General features: G+C 41.2%; 1 protein-coding gene across 1 annotated transcript; it reads left to right on the top strand.

Moving 5' to 3' along the window:
• Positions 1 to 7844: 7844 nt before the first annotated feature.
• GARIN3 (golgi associated RAB2B interactor family member 3) lies at positions 7845 to 10326 on the top strand. Its single transcript, XM_060146504.1, has 2 exons — positions 7845 to 8465; positions 9247 to 10326. Exons 1-2 carry the CDS (start codon positions 7845 to 7847, stop codon positions 10324 to 10326), a joined length of 1701 nt encoding a protein of 566 aa, XP_060002487.1.
• Positions 10327 to 22048: the final 11722 nt, after the last annotated feature.

The raw sequence follows: 22048 nt of genomic DNA, 5'->3' as shown, positions 1-22048 counted from the left end.
GATAAGTGGAGATGCTTCTTACATAACTCCAGAGCCCTCCTGTGTCCGGGATGAAGAGATCCTTCAACTGCACCCTTAGGATGTGGCTTCCAGGGCCTTCATTATCCTTGTGGTTCTCATCCAAACTTGATCAGGTTTATATGGATCTGTTTAAGAGTGATACACAGAATATTTTGGTAATTATATAGCTTCTATCTTCTGAAAAATTAAAAAAAAAACCTTATTCCTTCTAAAACTATTAATCCTAGAGAAAAAAAGTAACATAGAGGTATTTGTACTAAATGTTCATTGCAGTGTTTGTAATGGAAACAACCTGTACGTGCATCAGTGAGAAACTGATTAATCTATGGTGCATTCATCCAGTGGAACACTGAGATAACGAAAATGAATGAAGAATTTCTATAATGTATCACTCTAAAAAAGTACAAGATCTATTGTTAAGATAGAAAAGGTGCGGAAAAATATGTATGGCATAATCCCATTTTTACATAAAAGTATTTTGTGTTTGTATTAATATGTATGTATATGTGCAGGGCAATGTCAGAAAGTTTCTATATCAAACTTCCAGCAAGGAACTGGAAAGATAGAGAGTTGTTTTGCTTTTTAATTTATGTAATTTAAAAAGACCATATTGTGGGGGAATTTTTTACTTTCCAATTTAGTCCTTTGTCAGAAATAATTGGTTTGATTACTAGAAGATAGTGATAACTGAGGTGGCCAGTTAGACCTTAGAGCTTAGACCTAATTTTTGAACGATATATATATATATATATATATATATATATATACACACATACATACATATATATGTATTTCTGGTTACAGAAGTGAAATATATCTTGCTGGAAAGAGCCAACCATCAAATAGACAAAAATAATAATCACTTTTAGTCTCACCCCTCAGAGATAATCAATGTTAACAGTTATTTTACTTTATTCCAATATTTTTTCAGAATTAAAGTTAATATTTATTCATTGCAATATAATTGCAATAATCATCTTATCCCAGCTCCTGGATCATTTACCATCTCCCACCTCTACAGTTTCTAATCTTTATTTTTATCTTAAATGTTAACTGTTTTATTATTTGTATGTGTATTTAATTGTAAGCTTCTTCAATATAACATCAAAGAAATAAATATTTAGACCGAGATGGGATGTCTCATGGCTTATAAACGCAGCAAAATTGGAACCCAAGGGAGGGAAATTGTCATAAGAATTTTGGCTCTGAGTGGGGCTAAACATGTCTGAGGACAGAAACTAGAAGGGAGCAGAAAGCAAGTAGGTGGGGAAGAGAGGTGACACTTGTTGGACCATAATGCTGAGAAATAAAATTCTTTAGATCTCCTGTCTGGCTTCTTTCATCTATACCAGCTCATTTTCTTTTGAAACCTAAGGCAGAAGCAAACTGATTTGCATAATGGGACTTAGGGAAAGAGTCTAGGTGACTGTGGTCTTTTTCTGACAACCAGAAGGTAAGGCAGAAATCAGGTTGGCTTCCTGAAGTCCTAGGTGCCCAAGGCTCACCACACTTCATCCCACGCCACCTCGGTTTAGCAGTGTTGACATATAAGGACTGTGGATTGTATTTTAGGCCAGGGGATTTACCCAGCAGATATATGCTGTGTACAGTATGGAAATCTCCCCACCCTCACATCCTGCCTAGCTCACTAGGCCCTCTCAGGTGGCATGCTCTTTGAAAAGGCTATATATATAGCTGTCTGCTTCCCTTGCTTTACAAAGTGATAGGTGCGGAACAAAAGTTATTGACTTGAAACGTCTTCCCATGATAAACAGGTGGACTTCAGCCATCTATAATCTTGCATGTCTACCTATACTCAGTACATCATATACAGTATTTTGTGTTTTCACGCTTCACATCTCTTTAATCTCAGGCCAGTTAAAAATGTACAGGAAACTCTCCTTAGAATTGTGGTTCTGGCAGTTTCTCTTCTCACAAAACATTGTTGGTTTTAAATATTGAGATAAGTGTTATCAGGTCCATTCATTCAACTCATTCACTATTACTCTAGCATGTATTTGATTGTCCTCCTGTATTGCTCTCTGTCTCTTCAGGGTGTTCTCCTGTATTGTAAAGTTTCTGAAATTCGGGTGGTGGTTTATACATGCTTCACTATAGTCCTTGTTAAGAAGAATTACCAAAAACTTGTAAATAGAAAAAAATATAAAGCAGGTAACATGTACTTTCTTTCTTTCTTTTTTTTTTTTATAAATTTATTTATTGATTTTTGGCTGTGCTGGGTCTTCGTTGCTGCGTGAGGGCTTTCTCTAGTTGCGGTGAGGAGGGGCTACCCTTCGCACCAGTGCTCGGACTTCTCATTGCGGTGGCTTCTCTTGCTGCGGAGCATGGGGTCTAGGCACGAGGGCTTCAGTAGCTGTGGCACGTGGGCTCAGTAGTTACAGCTCGTGGGCTCTAGAGCGCAGGCTCAGTAGTTGTGGCGCACGGGCTTAGTTGCTCTGTGGCATGTGGGATCTTCCCGGACCAGGGCTCAAACCTGTGTCCCCTGCACTGGCAGGCGGATTCTTAACCATTGTGCCACCAGGGAAGTCCAGCATGTACTTTCAATGTCATATTAAAGCATTGTTTAAATACCTGCCCGAGGATTATGTGATTATCTAAGAGAAGGAAGTAAGACAATGGAATTGGATTAATAAATCAAGACTGAAGTATTGCTGTCTATTATTTTTAATAGCTTTATTGAGATACATTTCACATATCAAAACATTCATCCATTGAAAGTGTACAGTTCAGTGCTTTTTCATATATTCACAGTTGTGAAACTATCACAATGTAACTTTGGAACATTTTCAGCACCCTAAGAAGACTATCTATTATTGATTAAAGTCTCAGACTCAGTGAAGTTCTCTAATAACTTATAGATTTTCATTCAGAAGAGATGCAAATGATTTCTGTTTAGTAAAAAAGGTAGCCCCAAAGCTTATGTTTTTATTGTCCTGTAGACATTTAGCCAGTTTTGTATCTAAACTGGCAGTGTTAGTCCAATATTCCTTCTCCAATGCCAATGCCTATACCTTTAATTCTCCTTTGAACCAGCTTTACCATCATGCTGATTCCCTCATTGATGAGCTAATGAAATCTGTGACATGTTTTCATTGTATATTTGTGTGAGAGTCATGTTTTAAAGTTTTTGAAACTTATATTTGACAATCTGAATGCTCTTAGCTCAATGGTGGGCACATAGCTGGCAATCAATAAATATGTCTTGACTTACTGATCTCCATTTTTTTGATAGGGGATACATCAGACTTTTAAACTTTGGAAAGAGAGAATAAATTTTCAGAAAGTCTTTAAGAAAAGTCAGAAAATGAATTTGGAATGATATTTTGTATTTGGGTTCTCAAATTCTAAAATTTAAAGTATTATTTATTTTTGGGCAAGTAGTGTATGAGATAGAATAAAATCTGAAATGTATAGAAGAGAATGCCCTGGGAAGCTAAATCCCCATCCCACCATTTCCTTCATCCAGTAAGTTTGCTCCTGGTACTGGCTTCCTGTGCATATTTTCACATACACACACAAACACACACACACACAAACACACATTTTTAAAATTTTTATTAAAAAATACATGGCATGCCTTATATGCTCTTTGCAACTTGCTTTTTTTACTTACTGATGTTTATTGAAAATTGTTCAACGTCCGTATACATAATAGTTGCCTCAGTCAAAACATGTCTGGTGGCTGATCACTTTTCACTACTTCCACTGCTTCCACACACATCTTCATCTCTTGCAGGAGCTACGCAGTCTCCGTTTCCATCCCTATTACACCTCTATGATCTCTTTGCAACGTGGTGGCCAGAATGATTCTCCATATATGTAGGTCAGATCATCTCCCATTTAGAGCAGAGCTAAACACCTCACAATGTCCTACAAGGTCCTTCACACATGATCTGCTTCCCTACCATCACCACAGTTGCTTCTTGGCCTCAACTCCAATCCCTCTCCCTCACTCCACTCTTGTCACTGTGGCCCCCTTGGTGTTCCTCTAACATATCAGGCACACTCCCACCTCAGGACTCCCACCCCTTGCTATTTCCTCTGACAAGAGGCTACTCGCCAGACATCTGCATGGCTTCCTCCCTGACCTCCTTGAGGTCTTTGCTTAAAAGTGGCTTCTCACTGAGCCTTCCTTGACCACCACCTCCAGCTCCTTTTCTCATGCACACACTCCCATCCCATTTGCCTACTTTATCTTTCTCCACAGCATCGGACATACCATATATTTTACTCATCTACATATAAGCTCCATGAAAGTGAGGATATTTGTTTCTTTTGTCCACTGCTGCATTCCTAGCACCTAGAACAGGGCCTGGCACAAAGTAGGTACCTAATAATATTAATTAAAAGAATTGATGAATTTATGCTGCATAGTACTTGTATATTTGTGTTCTACTTGTGTGACCCAGTGTAGTATAGTTTAACCATTGCCATATTTGGGGACTTATATATGCTTTTGGTACCTTTTGACATTGATAAAGTTGCCTAACTTCCCTGAGCCTTGATTTTCTCCCCTATAAAATGGGAATAGTAGTTGTACCTACGTTTTATAGCATTGTTTGGGAATTACATTTTTAAAAGAATGTAAAGTGTTTAGCACTATGCCTGATTTATAGTAAGTTATTTATAATATAATTATGATTTCTCTCATTAATCATTCATCAGAAATGGACTTACGAGAAGAAGAGATGATTGAGTATATAAAAACTTCTTGTTTAAAAACCCAATAGTGCTAACTTTTAGTGATTATCTCCTTACAATAGAATATAAGCCACTTTGTTCTTTTTTTGGAGAAATCATTTAACATCTTCAGAAAAAAAATTTTAGCTCTTCAGAAGTAGGGACCTTTATCTCTGCATTTTCCATTTTCTAGCTGGTCCTGAAAATAGTGCCTGCTCAATAAATTTTGTTGACTAAACGAATGGAAGAATGAATCTCAGTGGGTATAAGCAAGTTCATATTTACTGAAAAGCTGCTATTTGCCAGGTACTGCAATAGGCACTAGGGATATAAAAAAGAACATTTGGGGGGTGAAGTTTATTTCAATACCTTCACATAGTAATCATTGAGTTTGGGAGATGTATTTTTACCTCAAAAGTAGTCTTCTAACTGGGGGAGGGGGAATTTGGATTCATCACCTTGTGCAAAGTACAAAAACTCCAGAAAGGCATCTTTGCCGTAATTTCTCTGAAGAGCTTTTCAAAGAAACAGAACATCAATGGTTTACCAGGTAGACATCAAGAGTGAAGAAGCAGGCAGACCAATATGGGAAATCCTATGGTGATTCAAGACTTTAGTGATTTCCTGGGGTCCCCACGTATCTTGCTAACCATGAGTGCTTCTATATTTGGTGCAGAACGAGAGTACAATGGTGAGCCATGCAGCTTGAGACAGAGAAAAAGCCTGACCTGAAGTGCAAGACTGGGGATAGAATCCATCCAGCGCTACGTTCTGCCCCTGAGCAAGATAATCCTGAGCCTCAGTTCCTCACCATAAAATTATGGTTTTAAAAACCAGCTTCCTTTACAAGAATATACAATGGGAAAAAGACAGTCTCTTCAGCAAGTGGTGTTGGGAAAGTTGGACAGCTGCACGTAAATTAGTGAAGTTAGAACATACCCTCTCACCATATACAAAAATGAACTCAAAATGGCTTAAAGACTTAAATATAAGACATGACACCATAAAACTCCTAGAAGAGAACATAGACAAAACATTCTCTGACTTAAATCATACCAATGTTTTCTTAGGTCAGTCTCCCAAGGCAATAGAAATAAAAGCAAAAATAAACAAATGGGACCTGATCAAACTTGTAAGCTTTTGCATGGCAAAGAAAACCATAAACAAAACAAAAAGACAACCTGTGGAATAGGAGAACATATTTGCAAATGATACAACTGAGAAGAGCTTAATTTCCAAAATATACAAATGGCTCATACAGCTCAACAATAGAAAACAACCCAATCAAAAGATGGACATAAGAACTAAATAGACATTACTCCAAAGAAGACATACAGATGGGCAATAGGCAAGTGAAAAGATGCTCAACATCGCTAATTATTAGAGAAACGCAAATCAGAACTACAATGAGGTATCACCTCACACCAGTCAGAATGGCCATCATTAAAAAGTTTACAAATAACAAACGCTGGAGAGGGTATGGAGAAAAGGGAACCCTCCTACACTGTTGGAAATTAAATCGGTACAGCCACTGTGGGAAACAGTGTGGAGGTTCCTCAAAAAACTCAAAATAGAATTACCATATGATCCAGCAATCCCACTCCTCTCCTGGGCATACATCTGAACAAAACTATAGTTCAAAAAGACACATGCACCCCTATGTCATAGCAGCACTATTCACAATAGCTAAGACATGGAAACAACCTAAATGTCCCTCAACAGATGACGGGATATAGATAGAAGATGTGGTACATATATAAAATGGAGTACTACTCAGCCATAAAAGGAATGGAATAATGCCATTTGCAGCAACATGGATGGACCTAGAGATTATCACACTAAGTGAAGTACATCAGAAAGAGAAAGATAAATACCGTATGATATCACATTTGTGGAATCTAAAATATGACACAAATGAACTTATCTACGAAACAAAGAGACTCACAGACATAGAGAAAAGACTTGTGGTTGCCAAGGGGGTGGTAGGGGAGGGATGGATTGGGAGTTTGGGGTTAGCAGATGCAGATTATTATATATAGGATGGATAAACCACAAAGTCCTACCATATAACACAGGGAACTATATTCAATATCCTGTGATAAACCATAATGGAAAAGAATATGACAAAGAATATATATATATACATAAAACGGAATCAGAAATTAACAGAAGAAATTAACACAACATTGTAAATCAACTATACTTAAATAAAAAAGAAGAAGGAAAAGAGAAAAAATAGAAGCCAAGGTTGGGTTACCTTTGTGGGGAGGGAGCATGCAGAAGAGGGGCTGGCAGGGTTCTATTTCTTGCTCTGGGTAGCAGCTACAGGGGTGTTCACTTTCTTGTTACTCATTAATCTATATATTTATGGTTTGTGCACTTTCATGAATGTGTGTTATATTTCACAATAAAAACAGTTTCTAAAACTGTAAATATATATATATGTATATGTATATGTATATATATGTATATATATATGTGTGTGTGTATATATATATATATATATATATATATATATATGTTAGCCTCCTTGAAATGAGAAAATGGGTGAGAAAATTCTCCATACCCTGGAAACAACAGTACCAATGGGACTCTGACAGGTAGCACTCTTTCTAAGTTCCTGCCAGCACTGTGCTATATACGCTGGGGGCACAGAGAACAGCAATCCCAACAGGATGCCTGCCCTTAGCAAGTACACAGTCCACTTCCAGGATTTTATCCCCAGGGCATCATTCAGCAGAAGCATGAAGATGATCCCTGCAGGGAGATTTGTAACAACAAGACTGGAAACCACCCAGATATTTACAAAAGCAGGATGGTTTTCTCAACATTTTGATTAGAAAGACTATCCAGCCTACACACACCTATACCCTGGCAGGGTCAGCCTGTTCCCTATGGATGTGGTGGTTGGTTTAGCGGGGAGGCTGGTGAGCCTGCCCCGAGTGGGTGGGGGCTTGGAGGCTCAACAAAGGGGTGTGTGATGGTGATGGGTCACAAAGGACTGTGCAGGGTAAATGAGGTCGGGTCAAGAGACTTAGGCAGAGCCCTGCAGGGAGGTGGCCAGTTGCCTTCGTTCCCTGTCTCTCCGAGACTCGATTTGTGGCTGGTGGCCACTGTCTCAAATGAATAGAACCATGAGCAGTGAGCATTTGTTACCTCATTACACGGCCAACAGCTACCGTTCAGTAGGCGTGTTCTGTACCTCCATGGGGGACCTGCAACGACAACTGTACAAGGGAGGAGAGTATGACATTTTCAAGTATGCTCCCATGTTTGAGAGCGACTTTATACAGATCAGCAAGAAAGGAGAGGTGATTGACCTACACAACCACGTCCAAATGGTGACTGTGGGCATCGCATCTACCAGCCCCCTCCTCCCACTACCTGACGTCATGCTGCTGGCCCGGCCAACAAAAGCCTGTGAAGAGCATGTCCGATACGCCCAGATCACCAAGAGAAGAGGTCGCGAGCCCGTGAAGACCCTAGAGCTTACCAGGCTGCTTCCCTTGAAGTTTGTCAAGATCTCCATCCATGACTGTGAGAAGCAGCGGCTTCGCCTGAAGCTTGCCACCGGCCGTACTTTTTATTTGCAGCTGTGCCCCTCTTCCGATGCTCGAGAAGACCTCTTTTTCTATTGGGTAAAGCTTGTCTATCTCCTGAGACCACCAGTAGAGAGTTGCAGCAGTACCCCGACGCTCCAAACTGGAGATTCAGCGACTATAGAGGATCCCAAAATCCTAGTGGTAAGTACCTACAGAGACTCAAGAACACAGGGCAGGGTGCTTTGGGAGAGCAGGGCAAAGCTGGTCCTTCATGGCCTTTGGTGCTCTCTGAGACTCACCTGGGAAATACCTTCCATTGTTGAGAAGGGTCAGGGACAAATGAGCCATCACTATGGGATTCACCACACTGGAGAGGTTCCAAGTGCTTCTCCACACTGTCCCACGAGGCCGAATTTCAGAGAGACCTTAGGTATCATATCAGCTGCACTGCTCTCATCCCCAGGGCTGTAATCCCTTCTACAGCATCCTGATTGTCCGGTCTCTTCTTGAACACTTACCCTAGCCCAGGTAGTCTCATCAGTTGTGGAACATCATTCACAGTTAGGAAGTCCTTCCTTCATTCTGTCTCCCCGTGACTCTGACATGCTGATTAAAATCAGCCCAACCCGTGTAGTCACCAAAATGTAGAAGGTGTGCATCCCTTGACCCAGGAACCCCGCTTCTAGGAATCTGTCCTGCAGAGAGAGAAGCACAAGGGTATAAAATTAAAGTGTATATCGTGGAGAATTGTATCAGTGCTTTCCCTGGCCCTGGGATTGTTCAAGCAAAATGGAGTGGCCGTTTGACAGGGGTGCAGTAGATGGGATCTTGCATCCAATGGGAGCTTAGATTTGGTGATTTCAAAGGTTATTCTGAGTATAAGCCCTTGAGTTGCTCAGCTCCAGGATGAGAGAGGAGCGGACAGTTCTGATCTCACTTTCTGTCATCTCTATCTTATCTGTTTCTCCTCCCCTTGGCTCAGGCCACAGAGCTCCACAGAGAAAGGGATCAGGATGAGGCTGGGCTTCACAAACTTCCTGACGTGTCTGGAGCCACGTGTCGTGATTATGTTGGGGGACAGGGAATCCATCATGCCCCCCATGGCTCAGCTGCAGCCGTGAAAAGTGCCGAAGGATCAGCTGCAGAGAAGACCACGGGCCAGGTCGCAGCAGAGACAGCATCAAGCCCTGGCGGAGGAGTGGCAGTCTCGGGGGTGGGAGCAGGCCCTGCAGGAGGTGCTGTGAGCTTGGCGGCAGCCAAGAGCACAGGCACCAGCCAGGTGAGCAAGGCCCTGGCGAGAGCCACCCTCAGGGATCCAGGAGAAAGCAGATCCGGCAAGGCCATTGCAGGTGCTGCCAGCACATCCTCGACGGGGGCAGATAGTCCAGAGAGCAGCATGAGCGTGGTGTTTGCAGGTGCAGCCACGAACAACAAGCCTGCTGCTGGAAGAGCTGAAGGGCAGGTCGCAGGCCCCCTGGTCTCCACCTTGCAGAGCGAAGACTACATGTCTAAACGGGATGGAAGCCAGAAGATCTCCCCCCGCCCCAGGGATGAAGCCTGGAAGGAAAAAAAGGAAAGAAGGGAAAAGGACAAGTCTTCATCTAGGAAAAGGTCCCATCGCCGCAGGAGAGGTGAAAGTCACCGCAGGACAGGAGGGGACAAGACCCAGAAATCATCCTCCCCCTGGTCCTCATCCAGCCATGGAAACTCAGAAGTTGACAAAAAAGAAAAAGGGCACAGTGGCACCAGGGGCAGAAGACACAGCTCTCAAAGGAGTGGCCGCCACAGCTCCTCTGCCAAGAGCCGGTCCGCCACCAGTTCAGGGACTCCAAGTAAGAAATCCAGTAAGATCTACTCGTTTTTCAGGAGTTTGAGAGTCATTCCTGGTTCAAAAACAACGGTCACACATGACAGAGAGGTAGACTTCGTGGCTAAGACGGTAGAGGAGCGCAACATAGAGGCCAAGGTGGAGAAAGCCCCAGCTGGCCGGGATCTGGAGATCAGTGGAACCATGACATCAGAGCCGATGGAGACCATCGTTATTGAAACCCAATCCATTTAAATAGAAGCCAGGGCAGGAAGCTTTCCATGGAGACCCAGCTTCAGGGAAGGATCCCTAGAGAGGCAATTCCTGCTTTCTTTAATAAAGGAAACCATACAACTCCAAAAGAAATGCTATCTTCTGTTTTCTGTGTCCCCTCGCCTGGTAGTGACTTCACAGTGACTTCTGTGATGTGAATTGTGCTTCGGCCTGAGACCCTAGCCTCCAGTCGAGCAGGACCCCCACCTCCCACCCACGCCCAGCAGAGCCAGCATTAGAGCTCTGCCTTGCCTCCACCCCTTTCTGCCTTTGTTTTCCCCAAGACTATGGCGGCAAGTCACAGACTACGGGCTGGGAAGCATCACCACCAGCACGTCCCCAAGCCCTTCCTTTTCTCCCTGAAGGTCCCTGAACATGGTCATTCAGTCCAGTCCATAGACTAAGTGACGACAGCACTCATGTCTCCTCTAGGGATAATCAGGGAAGAAAAGAAGGGGTGCCTCAGCATTTGTAGGCAATCAGAATAGTGAAGTTTATCATCTTGATCAGGACTGACAGCCTGAGGGTCAAATCTTGCCAACTGCCTGGTTTTATGAATAAAGTTTTATTGGGCATAGCTACAGTCATTTATTTAAATATTGTCTAAGGCTGCTTTCACATGAAAATGACAGATTTGAGTAGCTGTATCAGAAACCACATGGCCTGCAAAGTCTAAAATATTTATTTTCTGGCACTTGGCAGAAAAGTTTTGCCCACCTGATTTTAATCTTAAAATTCTTCTTCCTCCTGGGTATGTACTCTGGATAAATTCTCACAAACGCTTGCCAGGAGACAACTAGGAGGATGTTTGTCGTAAAACTGTAACAGCAAAACCCTGGAAACAGTCCACATGTTCACCAAATAGGAGAAATGATCAATTGTGGCATATGCCTACAGTGCATATGATACAGCAGGAAAGATGAATAACAGCTGTACAGGGTAGCATGGGGGAGTCTCCCGTAATGTCGAATAAGAAAAGCAAGTCAGAAAAATACACGCAATGTAGTTCCATTTGTAGAAAAGTTCAAAAACAAGATCAAACAATGTGAGTAGGGACACACATTTGCTAAAAGTGTAGAAAAAAACTAGGACATGATAAACACAAAATTCACAATAGTGGATTTCTGTAGGGTAAAAAGAAGGGAGGGATGGTCTGGGAGGAAAAGCTTCAACAGAGTGGGAATTTTTCTATTATGCAAAGGGGTATGTCCATGGGAATGTATTATTGTTTCCATTTTATTTTAACATCTCTGACATCAGGATGATTTTTATATTTCTGTCAGCCAAGTGGCAGTCTCTGCCTTAGAAATATCTTAACCAATTTGTTTCACTTTTGTTTTCCTTTCAATATACGCACAAGAGATGGATGACAAAGTCTGAAAGATATCTTTCAATAAATATAAGATAAGGAAACTAAGTGACATAAATACTCACTATCCAGGAACACAAGAAAGGTTTAGATATATCGTTAAGAAATAATAGAATAATCCAAAATGCTCTGTGCTAATGAACTATGTAAATTATGTATGCATGTGGAAAGCGATTCTAAAAATTAAAAAATCATAAATGAGATTATGAAATCTCATTTCATAATGAGATTATGCATTTTTAAATGTCCATTTTAAAAAAGTCTTTCCAATTTAAAAAGGGTTGTAAATAAATTTCATGAGTCCATGAAAATCATTAAATTGTTAACAACAGATGATAACAGTTGGATTAGAGGAAGTGTTGATAACAGTTAACAACACTTGGATTTGAGAAGAATGCCTCTGAGAGCCATGTGTGTTTGTATGAGCCAGGGAGTCATCTGCTAGCCTTGCAATTCTTTGCTCATTCTCTTCTGTGACAACAGGGTCTACTAGGACGGAAGTTGGGTTTCCAGTAAAACTTAGGGACTTTCTCTGCAGAGCAAATGTAAGTGGTAGAGGTGGAGGAGGTGAGAAATAAGATACGGATTCTGGGAGGAGTGGTAGCTTGGGAGGATGAGAGGAAGCCCTTCTCAGTTGATCTGGTGGGTGGCTGGAAAATCCTATCTTGTGATTTCCGATACACAAAGACCAATAGATGGTGGGGATCAATGTGTCCTTGGAGTTAACTCTTGAAGCAGTGGGTCTTGGTAAGAGGAGAGAAAGAGCCATGTTCTCTAAGACCTGAGAGGGATTTGGGGGAAGCCTTCTGGAAATGTGAGGAGTTATGGGGTAGAGGAGAGAGATAAAGGGGAGCTCTTTCCAAAGCCTTTGACTCAGAGCCCCAAATTTTCACTATGCCAGAGGCTGAATCAGCCTAGTTAAAACAGCTTAATCTTACGATTCTGTACCCTTGGCTTTACCTTTTGTCTTTCTTATCCTGTATTATGCATTCTCACTCCCTCACCCCAAAGGACTTCTTTAACGTGAACCTAGTTAGTCCACTATGCAGGGCGTTAGCTGAGCAGACCCACAGTTTACACAATTTACACCTCCACTGAAGTAAAGTGGAGGTGGGGACTTGCCCACCGCAACGTACCCTGCCTGGCACTTTCTCTGGATTTCCTTTTCTATCTTGACAGTTCATCAAGAGACGCATGCACAGATACCTACGTATTTCAAAGCAACAGGCATCTTCCTCTGGAGGGAGACATCAATTTGGGTATCAAGTCAGTACACCCTATCAGATAAAGGCCAATATTTTTGACAGCAATATTCATCACCATGGTAGCGATTCTGCAGCTGCAAGTGCAATTAGGCAATGGATGGTTGATTACAAACTAACCAGTGTCCCAAACTTCAAGTCTGGCAACACACATACATACTAGAAAGGGGTTTTTTCCCTGCAGCAAAATAAGGGCATTCACAGGATTGTTGTGATCGACTGGAGTCTTTCAGACACAAGAAAGATGTGCTATGGTGGGAAGAAGCAAGTTGCCTCAAAATATTGAAGGCAGTGTCACGGCTGGCAGAGCAAGCGTGATGTGATGCTGGGGAACACAGCAGGGGCCAGGCCATGCAAGGCTTTGAGGTCCATTTAAAGGATTTTGATTTCTGACCTTGGAGTGATGCAAAGCCATGACATGTTTTAAATAGGGGAGTGGCCTGATCAAATGTGCCCTTTGTGGAGGGTACTGTGGTTTCTGTGAAAAGAAGTATTTGGCTAGGGGGTTGTTAATATGTGACTTTATGTTACTTCCTATCTTTGGCCACGGGATCTATATAATGAGGAGATTGGAGGGTATGTTTTGAAAGACACTGTTCCATTTGAAATATCCACATGGGGTGGACATTTCTTCAACGAAGGACTTGTGGTCCCAGCTGCTGGGGGTGCTTCCCACAGAAAGCCTTCAGCTGGCAGTGAGTTTGGAAATTGCCTGGGTTCCTCACCCGAGGGGCACGGCAAGAAATGATTGATGTGGAGTGTGAAGGTCAGGTCATCGTAGCCCAGCACAGACCCTCTCTGAAGGGTCACTCCAGTTCAAGAGCTCAGCTTCTCCCTCTGTGCACTCCTGCTTCTGTCCCTTCCCTTCCAGAGGTGATCCTAGGAGTACTTCTTAATAAACACCCTCCTCACAAAACTCTATCTCAAAATCTGCTTATTGGAGAATACAATCTGTGATACCATGTTAGTGTAATGTGCTGGGGTCACCCCCTCTGACTCAGGTGTCAGTTGGAGGACGATAATAAGGAGGCAAAGGAAAGCAGATTCAGAAGGAAGATAGCTAAATTCTGTGCAAGTCACAAAGACTGGCGTCTGCATGGGGTAAAGAAGCCCATAGGAACTTGAACACATGAAATCTGTTTCTGTCCTTTGGAGGCCCCATGTTCTAAGAGAAGCTCATTCTGGACCCGAAGCAGGTGGAACCAAGTGGGTAAAGACTTTCTCAGATAACTGCAGAGAAGCAGCATGTGGGCTTGCAATGGGTTGGACCAGTGTATCTGCAACCCCTAGGACGGTAGTTGGCATTTAGTAGATGAGCAATAAAAATGATGAGTCATCACATTTATTAGAAAATGAACGCATCATTAAGCTCTAAAAACCTGTCTAAGTGTGTGTTGCCACCCATGCCTTCAGGAAAATAATTCCAATCTTTGAATGACAGAGTTCCATGGAAGGACCTCTCCTTTTTAAATGGTGGTATGTGAACTGCTGATCCTGTCTTAATTTAAAATTGTAATATTTTGTCCATCATGGACTTTTTGCCTTCATTGTTGTTTTTTAAATATTGCATTTATTTATCTTGCTTACTGAGGTTTTCTCCCCCTCCTTAATTTTGCATCTGAGGCAAGTGCCTCACATACCTTACCTTGGTCCCAGCCCTGAAGTGATTCTGAAAGCAAGCAGCTCATATCTGTACACAACTGCCATTCAGGAAACTTGAAATTTTTCTCATTTCTTTTGATTGTGTTCAATACCCATCTTTCCACATGTTTTTTTTTTTTTTGGCCACACTGCGCGGCTTGCGGGGATCTCAGTTCCCTGACCAAGGAGTTGAACCCGGGCCACGGCAGTGAAAGCCTGGAATTCCAACCACTAGGCCACCACAGAACTCCCCATCAATACCCATCTTTCAGCAAAAATATATTCAGCACTGGCTATGTGTGAGGCAATGCTAGGAATTGTCAGAGCTGATGCACAGATAAGTTAGGAAGCTAGCTATAGCCACAGAAAGAAAGCAGGTGTGTAATTACAACTTAAGGCAGAGAAGGGCTGGAAGTGTAGAAAAGAGGCTACGAGTGGGTATGGAGGTAATTTTTATCTGGGTGAACTTGGAGAAACTTTTTGAAGAAGGTCACGTTTGAGATGGACTTTAAAAGGGTTGGATACAACCCAGATCTTTTGGGAAGTGTTTAGAAAATAAATCAAGCAGTCGATAAAATGGAAAGATTTTGTGATGATTCAAAAACACATATGATAGTGGCACAGCTATATAATGTAAATGTAGACTTTAATGACAGTAATAGTGTCGACGAAAATTCAATTAACTATGAAGTTAAGAAGAAAAAAAGGGAATTTAATTTGAGCCAAACTGAGGATTGTAACCCGGGGGAGCAGATTCTCAGAAAGTTCTGAGAACCGTTCCACCTGTTAGAGGTCGAAGGCAGTCACATACATTTTTGAGACAAAGGATCATACATCAAAATGACATACAGATATTTTACATAAAATTCATCAGGGATACATGATCCAGGTAAACACATACAAAGTGAACAGCAAGTCACCATGACCCCCTACAGAGCTGGGAAAGAACACTATTCTTCTTTTTTTTTTTTTTTTGGTACACGGGCCTCTCACTGTTGTGGCCTCTCCCGTTGCGGAGCACAGGCTCCGGACGCGCAGGCTAAGCGGCCATGGCTCACGGGCCCAGCCGCTCCACGGCATGTGGGATCTTCCCGGACCGGGGCACAAACCCGTGTCCCCTGCATCGGCAGAAGGACTCCCAACCACTGCGCCACCAGGGAAGCCCAAGAACACTATTCTTTTAAGAAGTTACATTGCTAGCGTCAGAAGAAAGAAAAAATTGATGTTTATGGCTGAGCAGGCACCCGCATCTTTGAGGAGATCTGGTCAGTGTGTAATGCAGATGCATACTGCACATTAGGGAGGGAGAAGCCCCAAACAAACACAGAGAGAAAATTTTATGTTTAATTTTTTTTGTCCTGCCTTAAAAATACATTTTATTTCATTGGGAGGTACAACAAATAAATTAAAAGGGCTTACCTGCCTTTTTTTTGCAGGATTCTACATCCTTTTAAAGTTCTTCAGCCTGCAAGAGATAACTGACATTGTTTCTCAGTGGGACTCATATGCGGGGAACGCATCTTTCTGTTATAAAACTAAGTGTAAACTGGGGTTAGTTCCCCAATGCCAGGGTTACTGCTGCCGCCTGCTGCTACAGAAAGGTGTAGCAGGCAAAGCAAACTACGGACATCCTCCTGGCCCACCTGCTGCACACAGGTTTGGGTTGTTGAGATGATTATTAGTGATAAGGTCATTAGTACCCATGAGACAACAGCAACAGTGAAAACAGTGATTAGGAATTAAAACTACACAGCAGACTGCAGAGAACAGTGCATTAGAGATGATTCTCACTCAAAGTGCATTGTTCAAACAATATAGATGAGCTGATAAGTCTTTTGACAGGAATAAGCAGAGGCTGGAGATGAACAATTTAATTAGCTAGCTTCCATTGTTTTTCTGTCTGGGCTTTTTAACAAGCAGAGACACAATGTAATTTACTAATAAGAGTTCAGAGATTATTATTTATGAAGCTGTCTACCAATGACAAACATAGTAAGACCAAAAAAATCAATAGGGTAAATGTGCTGGAACATTTGGACTTTTGCATGCTAAAAAAAATCTTCTAGAAGAAAACACAAGGGAAAAAATCTTTGTGACCTTGGACAGGACACAAAAAGCATGACCCATAAAAAAAACAATTTATAACTAGGACTTCATCAAAACTACAAAGCTCTGCTCTTTGAAAGACACTGATAAGAAAATGAAAAGATTAGCCACAGCTTGCAAGAAAATAAATATAAATAACAAAACACATATCTGATAAGGGACTTTTGTCCTGTGTGTGTATGTGTGTGTGTGTGTGTGTGTGTGTGTGTGTGTGTGTGTGCTCTTACAACTCAACAGTAAAAAAAACAAACAAGCCAATTAAAAAATGGGCAAAAACTTTGAACAGAGAGTTCACCAAGAAAAGATATGTATGGCAAATAAGTACAAAAAAGATACTCAATACTAGAGAAATGCAAATTGAAACCACTACATAGCCATTATAATCGCAAAAAGGAAAATTGCAGAGGAGGGTACAGAGCAACTGCAACTCTTACAGTTTGCTGGTAGAAATGAAAAATGATATAGCCTCTTTAGAAAACTGCTTGACACTTTCTTATGTACTGAAACATATACCTATTATAAGGACTTGCAATCCCTTTGCAGTAACTCGAAAAAAAAAATGAAAATCTTATGTCCATAAAGGATATGTATCTGAATGTTTATAGGACTGGAAACAGCTGAAATGTCCATCAACTGGTGAATAAATAAATGAATTATGGTGCATCCATACAATGGAATCCTCCTTCAGTGTAAAAAGGAACAAACTATTAATACACACAACAATGCTGATGGACCTCAAAACTTTTATGCTAAGTGAAAGAAGCCAGACACAAAAGTCTACGTACTGCACGATTCCATTTATATGACATTCTGGAAAAGGCAAAACTATGTAAACAGAAATCAGATCAGTAGTTACCAAGGGGTAGGAGTGAGGGCGGGGATTGAATACTAAGGGGGCACAAAAGGAATTGCTTGGGGTGAGGCAAATATTCTATATCTTAATTCTGGTGGTGGTGGTTAGATGACAGTATATATTAATCAAAACTCATTGAACTGTTCACTTGAAGTTAATTTTACTGTATGTAACCTATACCTCAATAAACCTAACCTTAAAAAAATCGACAAGGTGGAGAAAAAGTGTGACTATTTCTGCTTGCCACTTAGGATCAAGTGATAAAAATGATGTTCTCTATAATGTGCCAAGCTCCTAAAACAGGCAAGATGCTAGTTATCATGTACTCCTGCCTGTTACTGCCCCCTCATCTCCTCCCACTCTCCCTTTGCTCGTTAGTCGTGGAGCACACAAGCTCCCTTCCTGTCTCTCTAACTCAGGAGGATCACAGCAGCCTCAGACTCTTTGCACTAGCTGTCTCCAAGATATTTGCACAGTCGACTCCTTCTCATCACTCATGCCTTAGCTCCAAAGACAGCTCCTAGAAGAGGCTACCTTGATCACCTTCTAGAAAGAAGCTACCTGCCAACCCACCTAGCTACCGCATTATTTTGTATTATTTTTCTCCCGATAGCCCTTATCACTATTTGAAATTCTTATTTGCTTGCATGTTGTTGTCTGTGTCTCTCCATTAGAAGGCAAGGCTTTTGTCTGTCATTTTTACCATCTAGGGCAGTCTTTGGCACAGCAGATGCAATAAAGATTTGTTGAATGGATGTAGTCCTTGTTAAACTAGAGAAGACATCTTTTTTTTTTTGGCCACGCCACGCAGCACATGGGATGTAGGATCTTAGTTCCTCAACCAGGGATCGAACCTGTGCTCCCTGCAGTGGAAGCGTGGAGTCTTAACCACTGGACTCCCAGAGAAGTCCCTAGGGAAGGCATCTTTAAGGAATAAACTTCCTATTCAGATTCCGGAAGTATAGCCACCTAAACAAATGTTTATTATACACCATATTTTCACTAGTCCCTCCCATGATGTGAATTTCATACCATTATTCATTTGTAGTTTATTGTAAAGAACACTAGACTGAGAGTCAAGGGTCCCAAATTCTAGCCTTGATCCTGCCACTAACTAAAACACTGAAAATTTGGGTCCAAAATTCCATTTCTAGAAATTTATATCAAGGAGAAAATTACAAACATATACACGTGCACCAGGAGCCAGGATGCTCATCCAATGTATTCACAATAGCAAAGTTGGGAAGAAGATAATTTCACACAATGGTTTTGGCTAAATATACCCTGGTTTATCCATCAATGTCACACTGTGAATTCATTTGAAAATGATGATTATTCAGTATTTATTTTGCTACTTATTCAATAGATGTACATGGCGTACTTGCCAATTTCAGGTACTGTTCTAGGTGCTGAGGATGTAGCAGTGAATGAAACAAAGGCCCTCTTCTCATGAATCTTGTATTTTAATGGGGAAGAAAGACAATGAAAATAAATCAACTACATAATATGATATCAGATGATAACACGTTCTATGAAGGAAGGATAATGCATAGTAAGGGGATTGGGGACATTCCCCAAGAGAATGACTGGGGCATGCCACTTGATATAGAGTGACCACAGAAGACCTCTCTGACAAGGTCACATTTGACCAGAGACCTGTGTGAAGTGAGGAGGTGAGGCATGTGAATATCTGTGGAAACAGAGTTCCAGGCAAATGCAATGGGTCTAAGGCAGCAGTAGGCTTGAAAATTTCGAGGGAAAGAAATCCTGTAGCTGGAGAAGACTGAGCATGGAAAAAAATGGTAGGAAATATTATTATTGGAGAAGTAGCTAAGGACTAGATTTTGTAGTGCCTTATATAGGCCATGGTGAGGACATTAGATTTTATTATAAATGTGATGGAAAACCTTGGAGAACTTTGAATAGAGTGGTTAGATTTTTTTTTTAATTGGGGTATAGTTGCTTTACAGTGTTGTGTAAGTTTCTGCTGTACAGTGAAGTGAATCAGCTATATGTATACATGTATCACCTTTTTTTGGATTTCCTTCCCATTTATGTCACCACAGAGCATTGAGTAGAGTTCCCTGTGCTGTAGGTTCTCATTAGTTATCTATTTTACACATAGTAGTGTGTATATGTCGATCCCAATCTCCCAATTCATCCCACCCCACCTTTCCCTCCATGGTGTCCATACTTTTGTTCTCTACGTCTGTGTCTCTACTTCTGCTTTGTGAATAGGTTCATCTGTACCATTTTTCTAGATTCCACATATATGCGTTATTATACGATATTTGTTCTTCTCTTTCTGACTTACTTCACTCTCTATGACAGTCTCTAGGTCCATCCACGTCTCTACAAATTACCCTGAGTAATATTGCATTCTATATATGTACCACATCTTCTTTATCCATTCATCTGTCAGTGGACATTTAGGTTGCTTCCATGTCCTGGCTATTGTAAATAGTGCTGCAATGAACATTGGGGTGCATGTGTGTTTTTGAATTATGGTTTTCTCAGGGTATATGCCCAGGAGTGGGATTGCTGGGTCATATGGTGATTCTATTGTTAGTTTTTTAAGGAACCTCCATAGTGTTCTCCGTAGTGGCTTTATCAATTTGCCTTCCCACCAACAGTGTAAGAGGGTTCCCTTTTCTCCACACCCTCTCCAGCATATTCTGTTTGTAGATTTTTTTGATGATGGCCATTCTGACCAGTGTGAGGTTATACCGCACTGTAGTTTTGATTTGCATTTCTCTAATAATTAGTGATGTTGAGCATCTTTTCAAGTGCTTCTTGGCCATCTGTATGTCTTCTTTGGAGAAATGTCTATTTAGGTCTCCCACCCCTTTTTTGACTGGGTTGTTCAGATCTGTCTTATATTTTAAGACAGTGTGGTAAATAGGCTAAGGAAGGACAAAAGTGGAAGCAAGGAAACTAGCCTATTTCATAAATCCAGGGGAGATTATGGTGGCATGGACTAGGACTGAGGCAGTGGAGATGGTGAAAATTAATTATATTTAGGACTTTTACTTATTCCCAAATAGAAGTAATACAAAAGGCCGGTATGGTAGTTTTGAATGGAGTATGAGAGAAAGAAGAGTAAAGGTGAACCTTTAGATCTGAGCCTTTGCAATTGAATAAAGATGTGGGATAAGAGGGTCTGAATGCAAAGGAGAGGGTGTTTCCAGGGCCTGGATAGCATCTGGGTATTATCACCTGGATGACATCCCACTAAGAACTGATAACTGAGTCCTGGGGCAATTCAAAAGATCAAATGTGCCAAATGCTGCTGAGAGTAGAATAAGATGAGTACTAAGAATGCCCACTGGAGGTCACAGTGTATGTCACATTGGTCTCAGTGAAGGGAGAAAAGCCTGATTGGGGTATGCTCAAGAGTGAACAGATTTCTTCAACAAATAAACTGATGGTGGGGGGTGGGGATTGAGGTGGAGGAAGGAAACTATAGATTAAAGGATAATTAAATGATACATCATCCAGTTACAAAGGGGTGGACGTTATCGGATCCTCAGATAATTGGTATACAAATACTGACTTGATTTTGATGATATTAAATACTTATTAATTTATTTTAAAATGAGACAATGGTTCTCTGGTTCCACAAACAAACAAAACGAGTCCTTACTTTTTAGAAATGCTTGATGAACTGAAATAATGTCTATCGGTAGATAATTGTTGAAGTTGGGCGATGAATACACTATTCTCTCTACTTTCCTGTATGTTTGGGAAGTCTCCGTAATTAGTTTAAAAAAAATCAAATAATCTTAAAGAGTTAAAGTTGAGAACGTTTATCAGAATAACAACCTTATTTTTGTAAGCGCAACATGCTCTTGGAAGATTCCCATAAATTTAGAAATGTGTAACATTTCTTACGAAAATAACCTCCAAAAGAATTAAGTGTACTTTTTTTTTTACACTTGTAATTTGTTGCCTGGAAATAGAATCTGAATTCGTAAATGAAAATAAAAGTGAATAGATGGTAAAAAAAAATGCAAAGTAAGAATATATTATTGATTCTCAATCATGTTCACAAGTATTTCCAGCTTACAAAATACTTAAACAGCGTATAGAGTCCAACCTCATATTTTTTAATGTTATTTTTGACAGTGGGGCTACAGTCGATATCATTCTAAAAATATCTGCTTACTGTATTGTCTAACGTTTACGTAAGACGTATGGATGCCTCAATTTTAAGCGTTGAAAAAAAAAAAGAAAAAGAAAGGAACGAGGTACCAGCTGCTGCTTTTATTGATACAAAGTACAGAAATCCTCCGCGGCTGCAAAAGCCGCAGCCGCAGCCAAATTGCCAGAAGGCGGCAGGCTGCTCGGGGTCGGTGAGGGGGTGGGGGTTGGGGAGGGGGGCGTGCGCAGGCGCAATAGCAAGCCATCGGTCAGAGGCGGGCCTAGAGCCTCGGTTAAAGGACAGCTATTTCAGCCAATCAAGGGACAGCGTCA

The sequence above is a fragment of the Lagenorhynchus albirostris genome, chromosome 3 (genome assembly GCF_949774975.1).
Source record: "Lagenorhynchus albirostris chromosome 3, mLagAlb1.1, whole genome shotgun sequence".
Lineage (NCBI taxonomy): Eukaryota > Metazoa > Chordata > Mammalia > Artiodactyla > Delphinidae > Lagenorhynchus > Lagenorhynchus albirostris.
The sequence above is the reverse complement of the archived record's forward strand: the minus strand, read 5'-3'. Positions and strand labels throughout refer to the sequence as shown.

Bases quoted from the DNA above. Each gene is read 5' to 3' on its own strand.
- GARIN3 (XM_060146504.1), top strand. From the start codon at position 7,845: ATGAATAGAACCATGAGCAGTGAGCATTTGTTACCTCATTACACGGCC. The intron at 8,466-9,246 runs GTAAGTACCTAC...CCCTTGGCTCAG, and splicing joins AGGATCCCAAAATCCTAGTG to GCCACAGAGCTCCACAGAGA.